The sequence below is a fragment of the Cervus canadensis genome, chromosome 24, assembly GCF_019320065.1.
Source record: "Cervus canadensis isolate Bull #8, Minnesota chromosome 24, ASM1932006v1, whole genome shotgun sequence".
Classification (NCBI taxonomy): Eukaryota; Metazoa; Chordata; class Mammalia; order Artiodactyla; family Cervidae; genus Cervus; species Cervus canadensis.
In genome coordinates, this window is record NC_057409.1 from 28,085,115 (window position 1) to 28,110,371 (window position 25,257).

At 47.3% G+C, this 25,257-nt stretch overlaps 1 protein-coding gene across 4 annotated transcripts; it reads right to left on the reverse strand.

Moving 5' to 3' along the window:
• Positions 1-438: 438 nt before the first annotated feature.
• Positions 439-25,235, reverse strand: STK36 (serine/threonine kinase 36). Of its 4 annotated transcripts, none has more exons than XM_043445364.1 (27): positions 25,116-25,235; positions 24,341-24,515; positions 23,266-23,406; positions 23,072-23,149; positions 21,892-22,022; positions 21,402-21,651; positions 20,182-20,275; positions 19,731-19,900; positions 19,378-19,565; positions 18,768-18,867; positions 16,849-16,992; positions 11,715-11,894; positions 10,791-10,888; positions 10,233-10,338; positions 8,624-8,774; positions 8,309-8,436; positions 7,375-7,479; positions 6,924-7,022; positions 6,749-6,837; positions 6,415-6,478; positions 6,121-6,231; positions 4,860-4,934; positions 4,250-4,424; positions 3,838-3,985; positions 3,500-3,647; positions 2,209-2,955; positions 439-793 (listed from the first exon to the last, which is right to left on the reverse strand). In XM_043445364.1, the coding sequence occupies exons 2-27, from the start codon at positions 24,422-24,424 to the stop codon at positions 650-652; spliced, it is 3,948 nt and encodes a 1,315-aa protein (XP_043301299.1). In that variant the 5' UTR covers positions 24,425-24,515; positions 25,116-25,235; the 3' UTR covers positions 439-649. The 4 variants fall into 4 exon arrangements, with proteins under 4 accessions (XP_043301299.1, XP_043301297.1, XP_043301298.1 ...); XM_043445362.1 differs by lacking the exon at positions 25,116-25,235 and adding an exon at positions 24,978-25,039; XM_043445363.1 differs by lacking the exon at positions 25,116-25,235 and adding an exon at positions 24,943-25,039.
• Positions 25,236-25,257: the final 22 nt, after the last annotated feature.

Genomic DNA, 25,257 nt, shown 5'->3' on the forward strand with positions numbered 1-25,257 from the left:
GCGTTGGGGCAACTAAGCTGGCTCACTGCAACTACTGAGCCCACACGCCCCACAACTAGAGAAACCGGCTCATCCCGAAAAAAAGATCCTGTGTGCTGCAACCAAGACCCGACACAACCAAATAAATAAATTAAAAATAAATAAGTGTTAAAAATAAATTTAAAAACAAATAAATATGTTGAATTGAAATGAAATAATCTGAATAGGAAGAAATTATGGTGGTCTCTAGAAAACATGTTATTTTTGCCAAAATACAAATACAGACAATGGGCAATGAAAATAAGGTCTAAATAAAAGAACCTGCTGGGAAGATTTCAGGAGCTCCAGAAAGGAAGAAAACCTCTCAGGCAGAAGGTATCCTGGAAGCATGTCCCTGGGGTTTAAAGGCACATTATTGGAGAAAAGATCCTTTGATGTAGAGAAGAAACACGTCTCCTCTGGCACCAACAATCATGAAGTTTACTGGTTAAAATCATCCTGAATCTGGGGGAAAGGAGGAGCTTTATACATAAATCTCTTCTAGGTTCTCGTTCTCAAATCAGCTGATTGGCGGCTTGTCTGTTTCAGTCTCTTTAGTAGGTGGCTTGTTGAGTAGAAGGAAGGATTGGCAACAGTAGGGCAACGAAGGTTGGACCCCAGGAAGCTGGGGTCATGTACTATGTGTTGGCCTCAGGAGGTGGATGAGTTTCCTGCAGTGTTTGGCAGAGGCAGGTCTGGGACTGCTGTGTGGGAGTAACTGATTCCCCAGAGAGAGCAAGGCTAATTTCTCACTGGCGCCCAGGGATACCAGCACCTGTGGGACAGAGAGAGATGACAAAACACGACATGCAGAGTACTCTCATTTGGCCCAGCAATTCCCACTCTAGAAAAGAAAGCAAAAGAACATGAGCTCTCGGGGATTCAAAATAGATTATGTGGGAAAAGACAGACTTTGGAGACAGGAACCACTAGGACCAGACTACTTCCATTCTCTTTGGTCACAGACCATGAGACCAAGGCACCAAAGGACCCATGAACTTGTCCCCAGGAAGAGATAATAAATGCAGCAGCCAGAAGGTGAGATTCCCAACCATGGATCTAGGCCAGTGTGAATTACCACCAAAAATCCCTTTTATTATTTCCCCACACAGACTACAGAAAATTCTGTAGTATATATCATCACCATCCTGTTAAAACTTCTCTTCTGCAAGAACTGCCCAAATGCCACCACATGGAGCTATTATAATTTGGGGGTTTGGCTTTATCATGGGCTTCCCTGGTGGCTCAGATACTAAAGAATCCGCCTACAATGTGGGAGGCCTGGGTTCAATCTCTGGGTTGGGAAAATCCCCTGGAGGAGGGCACAGCAACCCACTCCAGTATTCTTGCCTGGAGAATCCACATGGACAGAGGAGCCTGGAGGGCGACAGTCCATGGGGTCTCAAAGAGTCGGACATGACTGAGCGACTAAGCACACATAGCATACAACTTTATCACAGGTAAATGTGTGATTTTCAATTGTGCTGTTTATATACTGAAAATTGAGCAAAAAAAAAAAAAAAAACAACAGAATAAAGCAGTGGTTAAGAGCATGGGCTCTAGGGACAGTCCAATGGTTAAGAGTTCAAGCTTCTACTTCAGGAGCCACAGGTTCAATCAGGAAGAGAACTAAGATCCAGTATCCCGAATGGCATAACCAAAAAGAACATGGGCTCTAGACTCAGACTCTTGAGTTGAAAAGCCCAATCCCACGTTAGCTCTGTGACTGGGACAAGTGATTAAATTCTTTGTGCCTCAGTTTCATCGCCTGCCTAATGAGAAGGATAGCTTAAACCAGATAATAAAGGTAAAATGCTTAGCATGGTACTTTTCATATGGTTAAGCGCTAAAAAAGATCGCATCTTCATGGCCCTCAGAAAAAAACGACTCTATGCCTCAGCACCTCTAGTCTTCCCTCCCCCTCTCCTGCACAGCCTCCAGAAGACAGCAACGCTGCTCCTTGACAGCCCAGGCATTGCCAAGCCAAATGGAGCCCTCTTCAGGCCCCTTCCCACCTCCAGGTGGGAGATATTAGGTGAAAAACTCATGTCCAAGTCATGCCTCCTGAGTTTCCTGCTCCCAGAGAAGGAGGCAGCTTGGTTCCCAGATGTCCCAATTCCTTAAAGATTATCTCAGAAAAAATGTGAAAACAGCCGTGTCGTGGTGATTCACATGTCCCCTGGGATGTACCTGATGGATGCAGGGCTCCTGTCGGAGGCTGCGGAGAGCAACGAGGGCAGCTTCCTTCACATTTGGCTGGGGGTCTCCACACGCCATCTCCAGGAGCCGCTGGGGCACTTGGCACTGTAAAAGCTCCTCCCCCAGACCCTCAGGCCCCAGGTTGCCCAGAGCTGATACAGCATTGCGTCGGATACCAGCCTGAGGATCTTCAAGCAACTGGGTCATACCAGGTACTGCGGCTGCCAGGGCAGGTCCCAGGGGACCAGCTTGGTAGGCTGCGTTGCCTACAGCAAAGCTGGCTCCACGCCGCACAGCAGGGTCCTTGTCTCCGAGCCCCAGCAGCAGAAGGTTGAGCAGTCCTGCCTGGCTCTGCAGGGCCCCACGCAGGGCCATGCTGTGTTGGAGCAAGTGTCCCAGGAGCCCGTAAGTACGGGCCCGCACAGAAGTCTCTGGGTGGCTCAGGAGGCTGCGCAGGGGCCGATAGGATTCATCGGAGCCAGCCAGGAGTTCGTGGATAAAAGACAAATGGCTAGGAGACAGTAACCGGGCAGTGTGGGCCAGGAGGGAGAGAAGGTCAGACGTCAGCAGAGGCTGGTCACCCAGGAGGGCAATGGAGAGGAACGAGACGGTGGTTCTAGGGGAGGCAGCCACTGTGTTCACAAACTGGTTGAGAAAAGCGGGCTCCGAGAGGGCCAGGCGTGTGAGGAGACTGATGGGCAGCTCAACTTGTGTCAGAGGGAGATGGTGACAGCAGACCTGAAGGAGGGGGAGGGGTGCAGGCAAACCAGTTCAGGGAGAGGGAGAACGCACTGCTGAGAAGTTACTAGAAATAGCCCAAAGCCTGGGGGAGAGAGAAGCCAAGTTCTGCAGAGAACACCACAGAGGGTTGGAAGACCTGGGTCACAGCACCGCACGTGAGACAGACACCACCTGGAGCCTGGGAGAACATGTCCTTCCCAAAGCCAGGCCACGGTCTGCAAGGCCTCAGTCTCTCTGCCTTCAGAGACCCACTCACTGCTTAGTGCCAACAATCGCCAGAGAAGCGATTCCTGGCTGAGGAGCAGCGTCTCCAGGGCCTAGACCAGGATGAGAGAATCAAGAGAATCCAGACAAGGGACTGATGGAGAGAAGAGTCATCAGCCCAGCTCCAACCACATGCCTCTGTTCAGGCTTGCATGCTCCCTCCACTCCAGTCTCAGATGCCGTATGCCTCCAGGGACCTGGGAGAGCCCTAGAGCTGCCAGGAAGTGAATGTGACACAAGGTTGACCACCTTCCTGCCTGGGTGGCTTCCCTGGTACCTGCAGTAGGTGGGCGGTGACTTCTGAGTCTGTGAGGTCAGCCAAGACACCTTCAAGGAGGTCAGCATCCACATCCAGGGCAAAAGGGAAGCAGAGGAGCTGGCAGACAGAGAGCACCACGACGGGGAGAAACTCAGACCCTTGTGGCCTAAAGGAGGGCAGCGTGGAAGGACAGACTCGGTCTGGCTCACCCAGCCTTCCATATTCTCCCCCCAACCCTCCTTCCCCAACCTCAGTAATCACATTTCTTGTCTCACAGCTCAGGCTGTCAGCTCTCTCTCTCCTGCCTCCCCCCATCCATACCACCCATAATAGCAGAATTGAAATTTTCAACTCACGCCTGACCCAGGTGATGCAGGAAGCTGGGCGAAAGCAGATGCTTCAGGGTGGACATGAGGATACTTCCACGCTGAGACAGGTGACTCAGGCATAACTGGGGCTCCTGGGTAAAGGTGGCCATGGCCAAACTCAGCAGGGCTGCCATGCCTGGAAACACCAACAGTGGAGACCCAGTGGAGCAGGCAAGAGGCCTAGATGCCCCTGCATCCCCATGGTTCTCAGGGCCACCACCTGTTCCCTGATCCCTTCCCCATCCTTGAGCAGCTCCCACGCAGACTCTGCCATCCCCTCCCAAGGCAGCAGCACTAGTACCCCTCTCCGTGGGCCAACCCAGTTCCAGGCTGTTTCCTCTTAAAGATGGATCAGTACGCTGGCCAGACAAAAGGAGCCATGCTGTCGGAATTGAGATACCTTGGGGTGAGATCAGCGTCCAGTCTGGCTCTAGGCTTTGTGGGCTAGACAGCGACACCTCCTCTTCCTGTGTAGATGCCTCCTCGGGGAGCCTCAGAGCCATGAAGAAGCGGTGCCACAGAACGGTCCACATCTCTGAGCTGGCCACGTCCCTTATCGGATTACCCTTCCCCTGCTAAAGCCAAAATTGAGAAGGGGAGAAGGGGGAGGGCCAAGTCAGGAGTCAAAATGCCTTTTTTTCACTCTTCTGCCTGATCTATGAGGAAGGAGAGTCCCAGAAACAATTCTTTCTGTTTTCCCACCTAGGATTTCCCTGTTGTCTCAGTTTCCTCTCTTATCACAACTTAACCCCCCGACCTCTCAACCCATGTGTATGCTTACTGGAAACCAGGCAATTACAGCTTTCTTTCCACTGAATCCCAAGGGATGCAGCTGAATGGCTCCCCTTAAAGGGTCTGTACTGGGGTAGATGGGCCCAATCTAAGGCCATCACTGGTAGTCTGAGAGGGGAGGTGACTGTGTGGCTTCTTCCTTCCTCTTGGCCAGTGGCCCCCCAAGGCGCCCAGTTTCTCTCTCCTTAGTTCCCATGCATCCTGGGATGCAGCTGTACCTGGGTAAGGAGCTGCAGCAGAAGGATGAGGAGGCCGTCATAGAATCCACAGCCACCAGGTGGAGTCAGCCGGACCTGATAGAGAGAGGCAGGAAGAGAGCAGATCCCTGAGAGGGGCGAGCTGACCACACAGACCTGCGCAGCCAACTCCAAGTCAGGCAAAAGGAGTTCTTTTTTGGCCCAGAGTAGTGGGGAGAGTTCTTTTGAACTTAGGAGTCTTGGATGGATGGATGCACAGCGTGCTTAATCGTGTTTGACTCTTTGGGACCCCACAGACTGCAGTCTGCCAGACTCCTCTGTCCATGGAATTTTCCAGGCAAGCATACTGGAGTGGGTTGCCATTTCCTCCTCCAGAGGATCTTCCTGACCTAGGGATCAAACCCACATCTCCTGCAGCTCCTGCAATGGCAGGCAGATTCTTTACCACTCTGTGTCTTGGTTCCTGCCTATTCATTCAATGACTATCTCTGTCCTAAAGACACGCAGTTTGGTAGGGTAACCAGCCACAGAAACAACTACAGTTTAGGAAGACACTTATTGAGCAAGAGGCTCTGAGGTAGGGGCTGTGGAGAGGGAGGCGGGATAGTCGAGATGCTAACTTTGCCCTTAGAGGTAGGAAACGGATGTGATTCAAAGGCAGACAAGGAAGGGAGAAGGCACAGCTTATATAAAAGACAGGTCATGAAGGGCCACAGTGAATTTTTGAAATGTGAACTCTTTTGTAGAGGAGGATTAGACAGCCCAGGGGTAACAGATGAGTTCTGTGTAGCCTGCTAGCAAATGTGGACATTAACCCAGGAACTGTGGGAAGCTGCTGAGGACCTACACAACCTCCATCCATATAGGCAGGACTAGTGCCTGGTACTCAGTACATATTTATGTGTGAAATAATGACTGGTTGAGCAATTGGGCAGGTTTTCCTTTAAGAAAGCTCACTTTGGCATCAGGGAAGAACACTAGAGAGTAGAGATCCTTCAGGAGGCCAGTGCCAGAGCCTGAGGAAGAGAGCAAGAGGGAGGGAAGGAGGGAGAAAGACGATGCCTCTTCCTCCCTCTTCAGAGGTCCTGTGTGTTAACAACAAATCTAAAGCCCTGACAGTCAGGGCTCAGAGGGACCTATTATCCAAGGGCAGAAGGACAGGACAGGAAAGACTCCTGGATTCCCTCCAGGCTTACTGGAATTTCAGGCTTTTCTCCCTGAACACAGACCTTATCTGACTCAGAGAAAACACATGTCTGCATTCGGCGCTGGTAGGACTCACCTCTGCAGGGGCGGACAGGGCATGTGTGGCTGCAGCGATCCACTCCACAGGTTGGACATCCAAAGTCACCCCTTGCTGACCAAGCTGCCCCAACAGACAGGCTGCTGCGCTCTGTGGAGAGTCAGATGAGGAGGAGGAATGTCCCAATCTGAATGGTACTCAGGACAGGCGGAGAGGATGTCTGTCTCAAGAAGAATGCCTCACAAACAGCTGCACATTAGGAAACAACTCTCCTGCTCCCAGATGGTGGGATGATAGGGTGAAAAGGGGAGAAGATGAAGGCTGAGAACTCACCACAAGAGAGACGACGTGCGAATGTGTAAAGACAGTAGCAATCTCACTGCCTAGCTTCTCCATTCTGGAATAAGGAGATACATCAGGGATGCAGCCATGTGAAAGGAGGCTGCTGAGTGACCTGCCCTCTCCCTTGGATGGCGCTCTCCACCAAAGCTGCATGTAGGGCACAGAGCTGGTGGGAATCTAGGTCTCTTCTCTGCAGAGAAACCTTCACTCTGTCCTAGTCCCTCCCAAGGACAGGCTGTATGGTGTCACTCCCCATAATCCATGTCAGGGTGACCTACATGGGTGGAAGGTATCCATGTCAGGGTGACCCTACTTTATGACTCACCCAGAAGGCAGATCTTGGAGACGAAGGACAAGAAGGGAGAGGAGGTAGAGAGTCACTTCAGTAGACTCTTCCCTATCCACTACCTTTACCTATAAAGGAAACCCAAGGCATCAGAGTGTCCTCTGATTGAGATGGTAGGACCCCTAAGAGATGCCCACTTGTGCCACTGGCCTACCTTGCCCTGGGCCAACTTCAACAGTGACTCCAAGGCCAGGGGTTCTTGCCCGAGAAGATGGCATAAGCGCTCACTGACGTGGCAGCAGGAGTAGAGAACCTAAGGAGTGTGGGAGGAGTTGGTCAGGGAGGCAGGTCCTAGACTGGAAGCCTCGGCTGAAAGCAGGCTAGCCTCTCAACAGATCTAGGGGTGTCAGAGAAATTCAGGCCGCGTCCACCTCTTGCTGAGAGACTGAGATGCAGACACAACTCAGTTCTAGTGAGGACTGGCTGACATCTGGGCCATCTCAGCTGAACTGATTAAAAGCAGAAAGGGGTCCTCCTCTCCGGGGGGCAGTGGCAGGGGTGTCTCTCATCTCTCTCTGTTTCTCTCAGTGTCTCTTTCTCTCTCTTTCTCATTCCTGGAAGTGAAAAAGAAATCTGAGGGGCCAAGAGTTCTGGGCAGGCAGTACCTTGAGGAGGGGTAGGCACAAGATGGGATGCTGCAGGGCAGAGATGAGGGATGACCTCAGGTGGTTGCTGTCTTTGGTGAGCTGATCAGCCAGATGCTGAGAGATCTGTGGAGACATACCTGAAGACTCAATCCCATTCCCTTTATTCCAATTCTATTCCTCTCATATCTCCAACTAATCAGGACTCTTAACCCCTTGCTTGCCACTCTTTCCCAGATTCACCAGGAACCTCAGACCTCATTCTATCCCCAGTCTTCATGCCCAGTGGAAAAGCAAAAGACAAGGCCAAGGTAAGTCCCACTGCAGGCGGGTACACAGTTGCTGGCAAAAAGGGAGCAGGAAATCTGAACCCTGAACCCTTGAGCAAGCATCACTGGTGGCTTCAGATCAGTCACCCCACCACATGGGCAGTTTGTCATGGAGCTCTTCAATCAGCTGGCCAAGGGCCCTGGGATTCTGGCTACATCATGTTCGACAAGTGGCCCAAACCTAGTGGTTAGCATCTGCTTCTGGAAGTACTGAGTAAAGGCAGGCAGAGAAGCTTGTTTTTCTGCTTTTCTGAGACACTGGGGCCAACCTCCCCAACCCTGGCAACAGCGACAACAAGAACAAATAACTGTAGTTCAGGATTTCCCGGGTGATCCAGTGGGTCGAGAATCTGCCTGCCAGTGCAAGGGATATGGGTTTGATCCCTGGCTCAGGAAGATCCCACATGCAGCAGGGCAACTAATCCCATGCAGCACAATCACTGAATCCCCACACTATAGCCTGTGCCCTGCAACAAGAGAGGCTACCCTAATGAGAAGCCCACTCGCCGCAACTAGAGAGTAGCCCCCGCTCTCTGAAACTAGAGAAAGCTTGAATGCAGCAACCAAGACCCAGCGCAGCCATAAATAAATAAATAAAAATTGAAGAAAAAATTTGTAGCTTAGACCTGCTCCTTGGCTTCCCAGCAGCCTGGTAGCCCCACGGGAGTGGTGCACATGGCTGCCAACGCCGAAGAAATGGCTCCAGGCAAATCCTCACACTGTTCCCGCAGCGGCTGGCTCACCTGGGGGGCGCCTGTGAGAAAGGCAAAGAATGCAGGAAGGCATGGGTTGTTTCAGATTCTCTCTTCTTTCTCTCAGTTCATAGTTACTTAATACTCGCTAAATGCCAGACACTATTCTAGGCAACCGGCAGGATAAAGAGCAGGGCTGGTCCTGCTGACAAGTCACTCAAGAGAACCTCTCCTCCCCATTCCTGTTACCTGGGGGGCTATGGAAAGGGAGCTGTGGAACTGTCAAGCCATGAAGGAGCCCGTCCAACACAGCCCGATGTGTAGTCAGCAGGCTGGAGTAGAAGGCTTTGGAGATGGTCCAGCTATTCCCATCCATGGCTTCACACAGAACAGTAAAGCACTAGGGGAGACAGGCAGGGTTCACATTAGCACATCAGAAACCAAGCTGGACTCAGGGTAAGGAGCAAGGGTTCCCGGAGAACCTGAGAAAGGAAGAGGAAAACCCAGGGGGACCAGTTGTTGAATTCTAAGTATTCCTCACACAGAAACTGCAGAGTAATTGCCTTCATGTTTGAGAACCCGAGTTTTAGGTGTCAATCCTTCTATTTTGATCAGCTGCTCCCTAAATGATATTTTTCGAAGTAGTATCGTGGACCCCAAGTATAAGAATTCCTGGGGATTCGTCGGTCCTTCCTAACCCGGTCTTCAGAATTTATTCCAAACTCCCCATGCTACTCACTGCACAGTGACATATGAGAAGTGCTGACCAATAACATGAGTCACTACTGGCCAAAATTTAGGTTAGACATTAACAGCTTCCTGACCAGAAAGAATGAGGGATATTAAGACAGACTCCCAGACTAGAAGAGACTGAATGGACTATTAGCTGGAGGTAGGACTGCAGCCCACATCTGTGCTCCCAGTTGCCAGTCTGAAACTAATCAGACAATTGTTTCCTTCCTTGCACATGTTCTTCTCTTAACGGTCTCTTCTGAGACCAGTCAGAACTTGGCTATTTTCCCTTTCAATCCTCCCTTCCTGTCCCTCACATGCAGAGTCAAGGAGAGATGACCTATCTAGGTTGCTAGTCTGCAGGACAAACAAGGTTGAGAACACTAGCTGATCTGTAAGTCTGTTCAAGAAGAAATCACTTCTATTTGTGGTTCCCTAAAATAGGTCACACTGCATACTGCTTCTGCACCTTAATATACATTACTGTTTCTGCCTGGAATGTCCTCCCTGCTTCCTTTTCTCAGCCACCTGGCAAACTTCTGGGCATCCTTCAAATCCTAGCAGAGATTATTTCCTTCTTCAAGATTTCTTCTATGACCCTACGGACTTCCCCAATGATCCATTGGTTAGGACTCCACACTTCCACTATAGGGGGGCCCCAGCTTGATCCGTGGCTAGGGAACTAAGATCCTGCGTGCTGTGTGGTGCAGCCAAAAAAAGATTTTTCCTATGACCCTGCAGGCAGTGTGAATCTTCCTCAGTGGTGCTTCTGTGTTTTATATGAAGTTCTAGTATACTTTTATTTTAATATTTATTTATTTGGCTGTACCATCTTGGTTGCAGCATGTGGGATCTAGTTCCCTGGAGTCTTAGCCACCAGACCACAAGGGAAGCCCTTCTATTGTACTTTTCACACTGTTGTCCTTTATCACATTTATCCTACTAGACTAGTCCTGATCCCTTGAAGATACAGACTTCCTCTGACTCAGATGGTATACGGCAAATAGTTGGCAGACAACAAACATTTGTTGTATTACTTGATCTAACCCTATATAGTCATGAGAAAGAGAATGGGAGGAACATGGGGAAAAACAGAGAGAGAAATCTGGAAGGGAGAGCAGATTACCATAAGGCTGTCCCTCCGCAAAGCCTGCTCAGAGTCATCTGGTTGGGCCAGCAGTTTCCCCAACAGGTCCAGAAAGAGGCTGGCGGCCTCCTGAAATACCTGTAGGCTGGGAAAAAATGAGCCCTGGTTTCTTCTCATCTCTCTATTAAATGCCCACATGTGGAGAATGAGTCAGTTCACGGCGGGTAGGAAAATCTCTGCAAAAGAACACCTCAGAACGTTCTCCCTCTCTCTCCTCACACATACAGAGTCTCACATACACACCTCCAGGCCTCTTCTCTGCCATTTTCTCTAGCTTATTCCCACCCTGAGCCTTCCATTCAGTGTATGGTGACTAACGCTCACCTTTAGAACCTGAAATTCTGTGGGCAAATTTGGAGGTGACTCAAGGTCCTTAAAAGGACTTGCTGGACTCTGAAAGGTCACTCAGCTGACCCCTAAACCTGTCACAAATCATGGCTTCTCCCTACTCAGCCTCTTCCTAATGGGGAGAGGAAGAAATGGGGGTAGAAACTGAAGCCAAACTGGCCAACAGCGCAAGACTGCCTCTCATCCCACCTGTCACCTGTCTGGCTCCTCTCCAGATTGAAGGTGCAGGCAAAGTAGGCCTGAATCACGGCCACCAGGTCCCGTACGAAGGCCCCATACCAACATTGCTGCCAGGGAAGAGGACAGAGAGTTAGGGCAACTCAGGGGACAGAAACAAAGACCAAGGGAAAAATGGGTCAGAGATCCAGTTAGGTGACCAAACAGAAAGGGACAGAGTGAAGAAAACCTTTAGACAGAGAGAGGAGATCTCAAGGTCACAAGTGGTGGCCAACAGGCTATGAACAGCCCAAAATGTGTCCTGTTTGGTCTGAACAGCATTTTGGAGTATAACAGGTTCTATTTTTCAAAACAGCACAAATTCTCTTCTAAATGCCTTAAAAACATTCAAGACTAACACTCATCAACAGACTGCACTTCCAGCCACCCGAGCCTTGGCCCCAGTAAACACTTCTGCATCCCAGCCTCTCGGTTCAGCTGCAGCGGGACACAGCATGGGCACATGGATGTTGAGACTCAACCTGAGCTCTCCCGTGGATCGTCTCCATGACCATTTACAGGGTAGTGCCCATGGGTGAGTTAAGCTCTGAATATTGAGAAATTACACAGAAAAGTCTGGATTTCTAGCTTCTCTTAGAAAACTGGAGGATGTGGCACCATGAGCCCATTTTCCCACCGAGCAACAGTGAGCTGGATGGGCCTGGGCACGGGACCTCAATTTCTCACATTCCTGCTATTCAAACAGTCATACACGGTCTACTCCCCTGATGACATTATCTGCCTGGCCTCGGAAGGCAAGAGAATTTGCAACTCGTAATCTACTAAGAAGATAGGAAGAAGAGAAAGAAAAGGCAGAGGGGCCGATAGAGATGGCAGTTGGAAGAAAAGAAATGCAAAGAGAAGAAATGCCAGTCAGTCCTGAGAGGCGGCACTTACCTGCTGGATACTGTTGCTCTCCTGGCTGTGTCTGAGGAGGCTGAGCAGCAGCCCGGGAAGCCTGGCCTCACGGCAGAAGGAATACAAGGGAATAGAGTCACTGCAGCTGGAGAGGAGACCGCTCAGGACCCGGAGTGCAGGAAGGATGCGGGGAGCACCCTCCAGGACGCCTTTTAGGATCTGGGTGACATGAGGGAAAGAGAGAATAATCCGTGTCTTGAGAGATAAAAGAGAGTCACAGCAACCAGGTATCCCCAAGACGCTGACAAAGAAGACCCAGTGTTCTTACTCCTTTTTTTGGAAACCTAAAACCCAGAGAAGGAGAAGAGAGAAACAGGGAAACTGCACCAGGAAAGGGGACTACAGGTGGCCAGGGCCCCTGATGTAGAGGGGACTAAGGGGGAGCAGGGTCCCCCCTCAGTCAGGGATGGACCTAGTGGCCATTCCTATCTACTCCCTTCCTTCTCCAGCCCTTCACCTTAAAATAAAATGAAATGAAACCACACACATTTCTGAAAATTAAAAACAATGGGCACAAAACAGTGCTGTTCAACTCCACATAGACAAAACAGTATTATTCAGCTCTACCTCCGGGGTTAACAAACTGTGACCTGCAGGCCAGATCCAGCCTACTACTTATTTTCATACAGCTCATAAGCCAAGGACAGTACTATATTTAAATGGTTATTTTTTAAAAGGTTATTTTTCAAAAGAAATCTAACATTTACATCAAGTACTTTACAATATGCCACTCATCGTTCTAAACCTGCTCACTTATTTACTCAATCTTTACAATAACCTTAGTTGCTGCTGCTGCTGCTGCTGCTAAGTCGCGTCAGTCGTGTCCGACTCTGTGTTACTGTAGAGTAAATACAACTACCAACTTTATGGATAAGGAGACTGAAGCTTCCAGACAGGTTAAGTAAACAGTCAATAATCACACACAGGGGGCTTCCCTGGTGGCTCAGTGGTAAAGAAATCCTCCTGCCAATGCAGGAGACATGGGTTCGATCCCTGGTCCAGGAAGATCCCACCTCCCAGGAGGAGCAACTATGTCCATGCGCCACAACTACTGAGCCCTTGCTCTAGAGCTCAGGAGCCGCAAGTACTGAAGCCCATGCACCCTAGAGCCTGTGCTCCACAACAAGAGAAGCCACCTCGATGAGAAACCCTTGTACTGCCACCAAGAGTAGTACCCACTCACCACAACTAGAGAAAGGCTGGCAGCAGGAGACCCAGCACAGCCATAAACAAACACACACAGTAGTTCAGCTGGAATTCCAACTCAGAAAGTCTTACCCTGGAGGCAGAATTGTTAACCTCCTTTCCCACTGAAAAATTATCTGACACAAGGAGGACATGTAGGGGCCAAACGAGAGATGCAGGGTGCCAAGACAATGCAATGGTAAAAGGAGAGTCTTTTCAACCAGTGGTGCTGGGGTGATTATATATCCACATGCAAAAAGATGAATTTAGATCCCTACCTCAAAATATATATAAGAATCAACTCAAAATGAGTCAGAGACATAAATGTCAGAGCTAAAATTCTGGAAAGTTTTAAAAAAAAAATAGGAGAAAATCTTTAAGACTTTGGGTTTAAAAAAAGATTTCTTAATATAATATCAGAAGCAAAATCCACAAAGGGAAAAAATGGTAACTGGACTTCAAAATCCAAAACCTTTGTGCTTCAAAAGACATAAGAATAAAAGGACAGATTAAGACTGGGAGAAAAAATTTGCAAATTGCACATCCAATAGAAGTCTTGTATCCAGAATATATAAAGAACTCTTGCAACTCAATAAGAACTCAACTTTAAAATAACCAAAGGAAATAATTAGATATTTCACCAAAGAAGATATACAAATGGCTGGTAAGCACATGAAAAGATGCTCACATTAGTCATTAGCAAAATGCAAATTAAAATAGCAATGAGATACTATTTTACACTCACTAGGATGACTACACTCAAAAAGACAGATAATAATACATGTTGGCTGACTTTAATTTTTTGGGTTCCAAAGTCACCACTGCAGATGGTGACTGCAGCCATGAAATTAAAAGACACTGACTCCTTGGAAGGAAAGTTATGACCAACCAAGAGAGCATATTAAAAAGCAAAGATATTACTTTGTCAACAAAGGTCCGTCTAGTCAAGGCTATGGTTTTTTCAGTAGTCATGTATGGATGTGAGAGTTGGACTATAAAGAAAGCTGAGTGCCGAAGAATTGATGTTTTTTGAACTGTGGTGTTGGAGAAGACTCGAGAGTCCCTTGGACTGCAAGGAGATCCAACCAGTCCATCCTAAAGGAAATCAGTCCTGGGTGTTCATTGGAAGGACTGATTTTGAAGCTGAAACTCCAATATTTTGGCCACCTGATGTGAAGAGGTGACTCATTTGTAAAGATTGAAGTTGGGAGGGATAGGATATTGGGAAATATTGAAGGCAGGAGGAGAAGGGAACGACAGAGGATGAGATGGTTGGATGGCATCACCAACTCAATGGACATGAGTTTGGGTAAACTCCGGGATTTGGTGATGGACAGGGAGGCCTGGCATGCTGCGGTTCACGGGGTCGCAAAGAGTCAGACACGACTGAGCGACTGAACTGAACTGAACTGAATACATGTTGGCAAAGATATAGAGAAATGAAGACCCTCATACATTGCTGGGAATGCAAAACGGTATAGCCACTTTGGAAAACAGTTTAGCAGTTTCTTAAACATAAATTTACTATCTGACTCAGTAATTCCACTCCTATGCATAGGCCCAAGAGAAATGAAAAAATCATTTCATTTCAAAACTAAACGTTCAGTTGTTTAGTCGTGTCCAACTCTTTGCGATCCCATGGACTGCAGCACACCAGACTTCCCTGTCCATCACCAACTCCCGGATCTTACTCAAACTCATGACCACTGAGTCAATTATGTCATCCAACCATCTATCTGTTGTCCCCTTCTCCTCCTGCCTTCTATCTTTCCCAGCATCAGGGTCTTTTCAAATGAGTCAGGTCTTCGCATCAGGTGGCAGAAGTATTAGAGTTTCAGCTTCAGCATCAGTCCTTCCAATGAACATTCAGGACTGATTTCCTTTAGGATTGACTGGTTTGATCTTCTTGCTGTCCAAGGGACTCTCAAGAGTATTCTCTAACACCACAGTTCAAAAGCATCAGTTCTTCGGCACTCAGCTTTCCTTATGGTCCAACTCTCACATCCATACATGACGACTGGAAAAAACATAGCTTTGCCTAGAAGGACCTTTGTTGGCAAAGTAATGTCTCTGCTTTTTAATATGCTATCTAGGTTTGTCACAGCTTTTTTCCAAGGAGCAAGAGTCTTTTAATTTCATGGCTGCAGTCACCATCTACAGTGATTTTGGAGCCCAAGAAAATTAAGTCTGTCACTGTTTCCATTGTTTCCCCCTCCACATGCCATGAAGTGATGGGACCACATGCCATGATCTTAGTTTTCTGAATGTTGAGTTTTAAGCCAACTTTTTCACTCTCCTCTTTCACTTTCATCAAGAGGCTCTTCAGTTCCTCTTTGCTTTCTGGCATAAGGGTGGTGTCATCTGCATATCTGAGATTATTGATATTTCTTCCGGCAATCTTGATTCCAGCTTGTGCTTCCTCCAGCCTGCCATTTCGCATGATGTACTCTGCACAGAAGTTAAATAAACAGGGTAACAACATACAGCCTTGATGTACTCCTTTCCTAGTTTGGAACCAGTCCACTGTTACACGTCCAGGACTAATTATTGCTTCTTGGCCTGCATACAGATTTCTCAGGAGGCAGGTAAGGTGGTCTGGTATTCCCATCTCTTGAAGAATTTTCCACAGTTTGTTGTGATCCACACAGTCAAAAGCTTTGGCATAGTCAATAAAGCAGATGTTTTTCTGGAACATTCTTACTTTTTCTATGATCCAGTGGATGTTGGCAATTTGATCTCTGGTTCCTTTGCCTTTTCTAAATTCAGCTTGAATATCTATAAGTTCTTGGTTCACATACTGTTGAAGCCTGGCTTGGAGAATTCTGAGCATTACTTTGCTAGCCTGTGAGATGAGTACAACTGTGCAGTAGTTTGAATATTGCCTTTCTTTGGGATTGGAATGAAAACTGACCTTTTCCAGAAATGAAACGTAAAATGTATGTTCACACAAAGGTTTCCTTATGGATGTTCAAAGTAGCATTGTTTATAAAAGCCAAAAAGTGGAAACAACCCAAATTTCCATCAATTTGTGGAACAAATAAACAAAAACATGATATATACATACAATAGAATACTAACTAGCAATAAAAAGGAACTAAGTACTGATACAGGCTACAACGTGAATGAAACTTCAAAAAACATGCTAAGAGAAAGGAGCCAAATACTATCTATTGTATGATCATGTTTATGTGAAATATTCAGAAAAGACAAATCTATGAGACAGAAAGCAATCTCCTTGTAAGTGCTATGAGTAGGAATGATGATTAACTGTAAATAGCTAGGGATTACCTTTTTGGGGTGATGAAAATATTCTAAAACTGAATTATGGTGATCATTAGTATAGTTGTATTAGAAAGTATAAATTGTTACATCTGTATTTTTAATTTTGTCAAAAATTTTGTAGAAATGTGTTTTCTCTCATTAGAGAAGTAGCTATGGGGCTACCCTGGCAGTTCAGTGGTTAAGACTTTACATTCCAGTGTAGGGACTGTGAGTTCAATCCCCGGTCAGGGAGCTAAGCTCCCACATGCCTCTGGCCAAAACACCAGAACATAAAACAACAGAAACAATACTGTAACAAATTCAATAAAGACTTTAAAAATGGTTCACATCAAAAAAATCTTTAAAAAAGAAGCAGTAGTTAAATTATATCCTCCCTTTTTTTCCCTCTTGGCAGTCAATGCCTAAAAATTTTACAGCTGAAAGCTTGCTTATCCTTGCTCTGAAGAATCCTTCTTCCCTTTAGAAAGAGAAACCCAAGGTCTGCTCTTTCTGTATACTAAAAGAAGTTACCGAAACTACCTAAATTAAACAGACAGTAGTGAAAGAAAATTGGAAAGGGAATTTCTCCTTATGCTGATTGTTTTTTAACACCTCATCTGTGAAAACAGTCTCCAGTCCCATCCATGGGTATCCTTCTGCCGGTTACCTGCTCTCCAGTCTCATGCAGCTGACTCTGGATGCGCTGGCAGAAGTCAGGATTGCACAGCAGGGTGAGAGGGGCCTTCAGCTGGACGGGCACAGGCTCGGTAGTCTCTAGCAGGTGTTGCCACTCATCATCACTGTCTTGCTCCTGAGGCATCAGGGAGAGAAAGAGGTCAGGAGGAGTGTGTCAGGTTCGAGGCAATAGCTCCCACCCTGGGGAATCATGAAAGTAAAGTGAAAGTGTTAGTTGCTCAGTCATGTTGGACTCTTTGTGACCAAAGGGACTGTAGCTCCCCAGGCTCCTCTGTCCATGGGATTCTCCAGGCAAGAACACTGGCGTGGGTTCCCATTCCCTTCTCCAGAGGATCTTCCTGAACCAGGGATCGAACCCAGGTCTCCCACATTGCAGGCAGATTCTTTACTTGGGAAGCCCAAGGAATCATTAAGTAACTGCAAAAAGCCAGTGACTCCTTTGGCACAGTTGTATTTTTTTCAGCCATCAATTTAAAAAGACACAGTTGGCAGTATGTGAGAGGTCTTAAAAAGTCTCTTGGAGAACACTAGCATGTGTACATAAAGAGATATCTAGGAAAATGTCCACTGCATGGTTTATAATAACAACATCATAAAGCTAGTCAGTAAGGGAACAATAAATCATGGCATATCCATGTTAGGAAACACGAAGAAGTTACTAAAAACACTAGGATTTCCCTGGTGGTCCAGTGGTTAAGAATCCGCCAGCCAGAGCAGGGGACACAGGTTGGATCCCATATGCCGTGCAGCAACTAAGCCTACATGCCACAACTACTGAAGCCCATGTGCCCTAGATCCTGTGCACCACAAGAGAAGCCACCACGCTATGAGAAGACTGCTCACTGCAACTAGAGAAGGCCTGCGTGCAGCAACAAAGACCCAGCACAGCCAAAAATAAACAAAGCAAATCTTAAAAAAAAAAAAAAAAAGATTGTACTAACAGTGCATCACTCATGTACCATTTCTACCAAAAATGCATGACTCGAATCTAACCATGTGGAAGTAGCAATCTGAGGAACATTCTACAGAATAACTGACCTGGGCACCTAAAAACTGTCAATCATGAAAAACAAAGAAAGAATAGGAACTATTTCACATTAAAGGAGACTAATGAAGTATAACAACTAAACGCAATGAATGACACTGGACTGGATTGTGGATCGGGGGAAAATGTGTTTTTGCTATAAACATTACTGGAGCAACTGGGAAAATCAAAATGTAGATTGTAGATTAATCATATCAATGTCAGATTTTTGACTTCTATAAATTGTACTGAGGTAGTGCAAGTGCATCACCTAGCTCTTAGCAAATATGCACTAAAGTCTTTGGCAATGAAGGTGCATATCTGCAACTCATCCTAAAATGAATTTTAACAACTGGTGAATCTGAGTAAAAGGGTATATAGGAATTCTTGGTGCTATTTTCACAGTTATTCTTTAAATTTGAAACCTTTCCAAAATAAAAAGTTAAAACCCTAAAAAACCAAAAGATTGAAGTAGATGTAGAAAAATCTTTACAACAGATCATATGGTAAGAGATACATGAGGCAAAACAATACCTACAGTCTGGACTCAGTAATGTAGAAACAGCCAAACTATATATTCTATGTGGCTACATACATATGTATAAACGCACAAAAGTCTGGAAGGAGACAGACACCTCGGGACTGAGATAAGGCTCAAAGGGGACTTTCCTTTTTACTTAGTACTCCAATTTTTTATAATTAAATGTTCACACACTATGCAATTAAAATCTATGAATAAGAAGGAAGCAGTTTTTAACACAAGGGGACTCATCCTTAGATAGTTGGGAATCACTGTTCCAGAAAACCGCTACCAAGACCTAACATCCATGGCAGGGACAAAGCCAAGAGGAGCCTCTAGGGCTCACCTCATTTTCCAGATCCACCGCATCAAGGCTCTGCTGGCCCATCGCCTCTGGCCTCAGCTCTGGGAACGCTCGCTCACAGTCCTGGGTGATCCAGTTTTCCCTGCCAGAGGAAGCAGGGAGTAGTGTGAGTACCAGACCTGTAAGGTTTAGGGTTAACTTGTCCTTCCCTCTAGGTTCAGCGTAGGAATGGAAAGCCATAGAGGACTGGCAAGAGGAGACCTTCTAGGATCTGGCCAGGACAGCATATGTTCACTACACACATATCTTTGACTGCCCTCCCACTGTGAATCTTATTTTCAAATCTACCTTGGTGGTTTTCCCCTGGAGCTCTCAACTCAAATAATCTTTTCGTGTGTCTGGAGACTATTTTTTTTTTTTCCTTTTCAGTTAATGTACAACCGAGACATAGAGAAAGGAAAGTTCCCATGCTTCCTGATAAAATCAGGAAAGCATCTGGAATCAGAATTCAAGAACCCAAAACTTAGACTCCCAGGGCCCTGTCCACATTTAGGCAGTGATGAGTGACAGGAACCATGCGCATTTGCTTTGACTGGAGCCAAAGCTCTGCAAGTCACATCATCCTACAGATCCTGGGCTCTACCTTCCTCACCGAGGTGCAGGGGGTGCCTCTCCAGCACCCCACTCAGCCCAGCTGCTCTTCATTTCTGAGGCTACAACCCCAGTTAAGAGGCCTGGTTCCTGAGGAGTGTCCTTGAGATTGGGCAGAGGGGCTGTGCCAGGAGCCACCTTGCTGGTCCTATCCTCTTGCTCAAGGGGAGGTCCTGTGTTCTGGTGTTTCTGCAGGAAATGGGCAGGAGACACTGAGTCAGAACTATCTGGTTGCCATAAGACACTATGAATTCCATTTAAAGCCCATTCCAAACCCTAGAAAGTCACCCTCCTGCTTTAGCTTCCCCAGTCACTAGTCTGGCTAGGTCACACATACCCCTCTGCCTCACTCACCTTCTGCTTGGCCTCCTCAGCCATACGTTTACAGGCTTGCCGCAATAAGTGAGATCGATTGCCCTTGGGGGCCAGCCGATGAGCCTGTTGGTCCTTTAGGACCTGAAGTTCTGGGGGTAAGCGACTGGTGAATGGGGTACCAAAATCTGGGCCTGCTGGCTCGGTTAGTACTACAGAAAGAGAAGAGGGAACACATGATCATACTGGAGCTGTGCCACTGTTTCCACTTGGCCAGAGACAATGGCAGCATCTTCAGGCTCCTATGCAAAGAGGCCCTTTTGATAAAGTGACAAAGAGGGAAGGGGGTTGCAAGGGAAGTGCAAGGGTCATGCAAAAGGCTAAAAAGAAAATTCAAGCTGGAGGGGTAAAGAATATATGTTGGATATAGATGTTGGGGCCAGGGGTTATATTGGGTAGAAGTGCAAGAGCCCTGGGAACCCTAAGGACTCACTGGTGACGCGGCCAGCAATAAAAGGGTGATATAAGAGGTCTGGCCAGGACAGACGCTGCCGGGGGTCCTTGGTGAGCAGTCCCTGAAGAAAGTTCTGTGGAAAGAAAGGATACCCCATCAGTCTGCCCTTCTCCATAGGCTCTCAAACTCATTAGAACTGGTCAACCAAGACTTTAAAAAACTTATTTATTTATTTGGCTGTGTTGGGTCTTAGTTGCAACATTTGGGAGCTTTTGTTGTGGAGCACAGACTCTCTAGCTATGGCACATGGGCTTAGTTGCTCCATGGCATGTGGGATCTTGGTTCCCTGACCAAGGATCCAACCTATGTCCCCTACATCGCAAAGCAGATTCTTTTTTTTTTCTTGCAAAGCAGATTCTTAACCAATGGACCACCAGGGAAGTGCCCAGAGTGCATTCTTACAGCACATGTCTTAAAAGCTGAGCACACACACATTTATTTATCGCATGCTCGCCATGCAGGGATCAAACCCATGCCCCCTACAGTGGAAGGCTGAGTCTTAACCACTGGACCACCAAAGAAGTCCCTCCTTTGTTCAGATTCTTTTTGGCCATTTTTTGGGCCTCCTTAACTAAACAGGTTTGGGAGAAATTTGTCTCTTTTCATCTTAGCTAAAATAAAGGAAGGTTATAATGAGATTTTACTCTAGGAGAAGGCTGCATCTAGACTTTATTGAAGGCCCAAATCAGGCCCTTGAAACAAAAAGGGTCAACTCTTTTTCCTCCCTCCCTGGCCTACTGAGATTTAACTGCAATGAACAGGCACCATCTCTACACTCTGCCCCTAATCAGTGAGCTAGCTCCACTAGCTCTGGCCATTTGGATATCTAAAGATTGTTCCTTTCAGGAAGAGGACTGACGGCTATATTAGCAAATCTAGAAATCATTCAGACATTGCATCTGATAGGAAATTAGGAGAATAGAGAGTGTGTAAAGGGACAAGTAACTGTTTCTGAGATTTTGAAATTTCTTCTTCATTTTGATATAGGACCACCTGGCAGACTCTCAGGACTGGCAGACCTTAGGTCACCCTCCCAGAATAAGCCCCTGCAGTACAAAAGCAAGGCAGCTTGCCCCAGCTCCTGCATTAATTCAGTAACTGTGAAGTGCAACCCCAGCTCTGGAAAAAAAAAACTGTGGAAAAGGGAATAGGACAGAGACAGGTTTCTGATGCAAAAGCAATCTGTCAGTATCCATTACCTTGAAGCAGGGACTAATGGTGGGAGGCCAGCGCACAGGGTCCTTGAGAATAAGGCTGACCAGCTGAAAGATGCTCGTGGTATAGAAGGGAGGGGTGCCTACTGCCAGCTCATACAATATACAGCCCACCGACCAGAGGTCCGCAGTGTGATCGTAAGGTCGTTCCTCCACCAGCTCTGGGGACATGTAGAGGGGTGTGCCTTTGATGGATGTCAGCACCATCGTGTTAGTGCTCATAGCCCGGGCAAACCTGCAAGGAGATGATGGAATGAAAACGGAGAGAAGATATTCAGTCAAAACTAGAGCTGCTCACTGCTAACTATTACTGTGTGAGATCGCCCCAACCTGAATAGAGAGAATGCCTTCTAAAAGACCCAGCAGGAATCCCATTCTCCAGCTCAGGTTCTAAAAGGAGGCCCAGGGAAGACAAGCATATAGCACAAACCTCCCTGCAAAACCAGAACTGGCAACATGAGGTCAGGCTCCTCACCCAAAGTCACAGAGCTTGATACCACCACCCTTGGCAAGAAGGATGTTCTGAGGCTTCATGTCTCGGTGGAGGATACGGTGCGAGTGCAGGTAGTACAGGGCTGACACCAACTGGGCAGCAATGGCCTGAACCTACAGGTCAAACAGGCAGGTGGGAGGAAGAAAGAGGGGGTCAGAGGAAGGAGCCCAAGGACTCCACCCTAATAGTACTGTAGACATTTGTTTGAGGGAAATACATTGAGTCTCACTGACTAGCTGCATGACCACAGGCAAATTATCTTGTGCCTCACAGATTCATTATCTATTGATAAGGCGACAATAATGATATTACTTGTCTCATAGGATCAGTCTGAGGATTTAAATGAGTTCAAGCATGTAAAGTGATGGAACACTCAGAATGGTGCCTGGCACTTAGTAAGCATTCATATATATTAACTGTTATTACATAAGACGAAGTCCCTGTCCCAAGAGAAGTAGCCAGACAAACAACAAGACAGATAAAATAAACAAGGTGATGACTTACAAATAACGATGGTTGTTTGGAAGGAAGCAGAATGCTGTGACAGGAAGTCCTGATGGGGGCCTACTTGCCAGAGTACACAGAAATCCCTGGAATGAATATGGCTGGAGAATGTGTTCAATCTACTGCTAACCACTGTGACTTGGTGGTGAATCCTGCCTTAACCACAAATCTTATCCCTTCCTATCTCTCTGGTACCACCACACCTGGACTTCTTTCCTAAAGGTGCCTAACAACAGGAATAATACTAGCTTCCTAAAATAATAGCTAACTATTGAATTAGTGTTTGTCAGGTGCTCTTTCAAACACTTTACATGAATCAACTCATTAATCTTCCCATTAATGCCTTACGAGGTAGACTTTATTATTATTTCCATTTTAAAATGAGGAAACTGAATAAAGAGAGGTTAAACTAATTTGCCCAAGAAGACCCAGCTAGAAAGTATCAGACCTAATCTCTGCATTCAGAGAACTTGGGTTCTGGTTTTCACATACTTTACTGTCATACCACATTACCTCCATATACACATAGACTCTTTTTTTTTTTTTTTTTAAGACTCATATTTTACTCAGGAGTTTTCAGAATAGAGACTCTCAGCTCTCCCTACAGTCCTTAACCTGAGGAGAAGTCAGAGGTGGGAGAAGTTTCAGCCGGGAATACCTGGTCTTCTGGAAGTTTTCCATCATCTTCGAGGATCTGAAAGAGCTCTCCTTCAGCATAGTCTGTCACCACCACCACCTGCAGGGAATAGGCAGTGCTGCTGATGGCTCCAAATGTATGCATTTTGAGGCTGGGAAATTCCTGGGACCCTTCCTCTTGGGGAGAAGTGACCCCCCCCCAAAACCAAAGCACACCTCTTTGTCAGTCTCAAAGCTATCAAGCATATGCACAATGTTGGGGTGCCGCAGACCCCGCATGATTTCAATCTCCCGTTGCAGATTCCTCAGCTCCTTCTCTGAGCGTCCCAATTTTGGAATGAACTTGAGGGCCACCACCTGTCAGTGGTAAGGTCAAGAGTCAAGGCCTAATCGCACTATTGAAACATTAGCCTCAGGGCTCCAGAACTGACTTTAGATTGTCTGAGAGCAATTCCCACTGTACTTTGCTAGTCTCCCACTCCACTTTACCAATGGTACCCTCCATGGGTACCCTCCAACTGACCTTACCCCAGCTTCCCCTGCCTCTTGCCCTAGGAGGAAACCGCCTTTGCCAGTTAAGATTCTTTTGGTGGATTCTGGGAGAGGTGTTCTGGTCTGGATAAAGAACTCAAGGTTTAAGGGATTTAGGAGAAAGGGAAGGAAGGAAAAATGAAGAGGGTAGAATAGAGCTCAAATGGTTTATACCTTCCTGTATGGTAAGTGGAAGTGTTGGTTGCTCAGTAGTGTCTGACTCTTTGAGACTCCATGGACTGTGGCCCACCAGGCTCCTCTGTCCACGGGATTTCCCAGGCAGGAATACTGGAGTGGGTTGCCATTCCCTTCTCCAGGAGATCTTCTCAAACCAGGGATCGAAACTGGGTCCCCGCACTGCAGATATATTCTTTACAGTCTGAGCCACCCAGGAAGCCCCAGACACTACTACTACTCATAACAATAATTTGTTGTTTGCTAGGTACCAGACATTGTGTCAAGTGATTCAGTGTGACATCACACTTAATCCTCAAACCCCATCACTCAGACACTGTTCTTAATTTCATTCTATAAATGAGAAAACTGAGACGTAGAAAGGTTGAGTAACTTGTCTATAGTTCTAAGGCTAGAAAGTGGTAGAGCTATGACCTGAACCCAAGTAAGCCAATTTCAGAGCTCATATTCCACAAATATGAAGGAGTCAGTGTCTTAGGAATACAGGTCACTGCTCTGGTCCTATACTCCACTGGGGTTCACAGTGTGGAATCCCACCCAAGAGATGTCCCTCCTTGTTCACCACCTGAGCACTGTATTTTCTTCGACCCTTGTACACCCTCCCAAAAGAGCCTTCTCCAATCATCTCCAATACGTGGTACTTTTCCATGACAGAAATTTCAGGATCCCTCAGAAGGAAGGAGGTAGAGATGGTGACGAAGGGCTACAGCTCCAGGGACAGTTCCACACATCTGGGAGGCCTGGCTCGGGCACGGAAGAAAGAGTAACGTTAGCCGCCTTGCCTTTTCTTTTTTTTTTCATAACAATCCAGGTCTCATAAACAAGGTAGGGTGCAGTGTATGAAAAGATGATATCTTGGAGCAGACCGCCTCCTGTAGTTCTCCTCCCTTTTCTTCTGCTGCCTCCCAAATGAACCTCGTTCCCACCCAACCCCGAGACCCATACCCCGTCCACCCAGCCCAACCCACCCGACCCTAGGCCCCTTCACACGGCTTCTCCCCTCGACCCCGCCCTCTCTACTCAGCCTCACCGCCCCCCGACCCCGCCCCCTCCGCCCAGGCTCGCTCCTACCGACCCCGCCCCTCTCCGTCCAGCCTCGCCCACCGACCCCGCCCCTTCCAGCCACCCCAAAGTTCCTGCCACTGCCACCCTCCTCAGCACCCTCACCCCGCGCGCTCAGCGGACAGGAGCCCCTCTCTTACCCCCAGCCTAGGAGCTTGAAGCTCCTTAGGCCGAGGGACGCCGGCCCTGGCCTTCAGCTCCGCCCCTTCTGGCTGCCTTCGTACTTTGCCTGAGATAGCGTTCTTCTCCACCCCCACTGCCGGTCTCTTTAGACTCACATTGTTACCAATTTTACTCGATAGAACTGGTCAGAGGTTCGGAGAACAGAGAGGTTCAGGGGTGTGAGCGAGACAGTGGGCCGCCCATAGGCACTTCCTAAGGGCACTTCCCAACCGTCCCTTGGCCATCAGGACCATCTAA

Bases quoted from the DNA above. Each gene is read 5' to 3' on its own strand.
- STK36 (XM_043445364.1), bottom strand. From the start codon at position 24,424: ATGGAAAAGTACCACGTATTGGAGATGATTGGAGAAGGCTCTTTTGGG. The intron at 10,889-11,714 runs GTAAGTGCCGCC...CTTCCCTGGCAG, and splicing joins AGAGCAACAGTATCCAGCAG to CAATGTTGGTATGGGGCCTT. The intron at 6,838-6,923 runs GTAGGCCAGTGG...TTTCCTTTATAG, and splicing joins TGAAGTTGGCCCAGGGCAAG to GTAAAGGTAGTGGATAGGGA.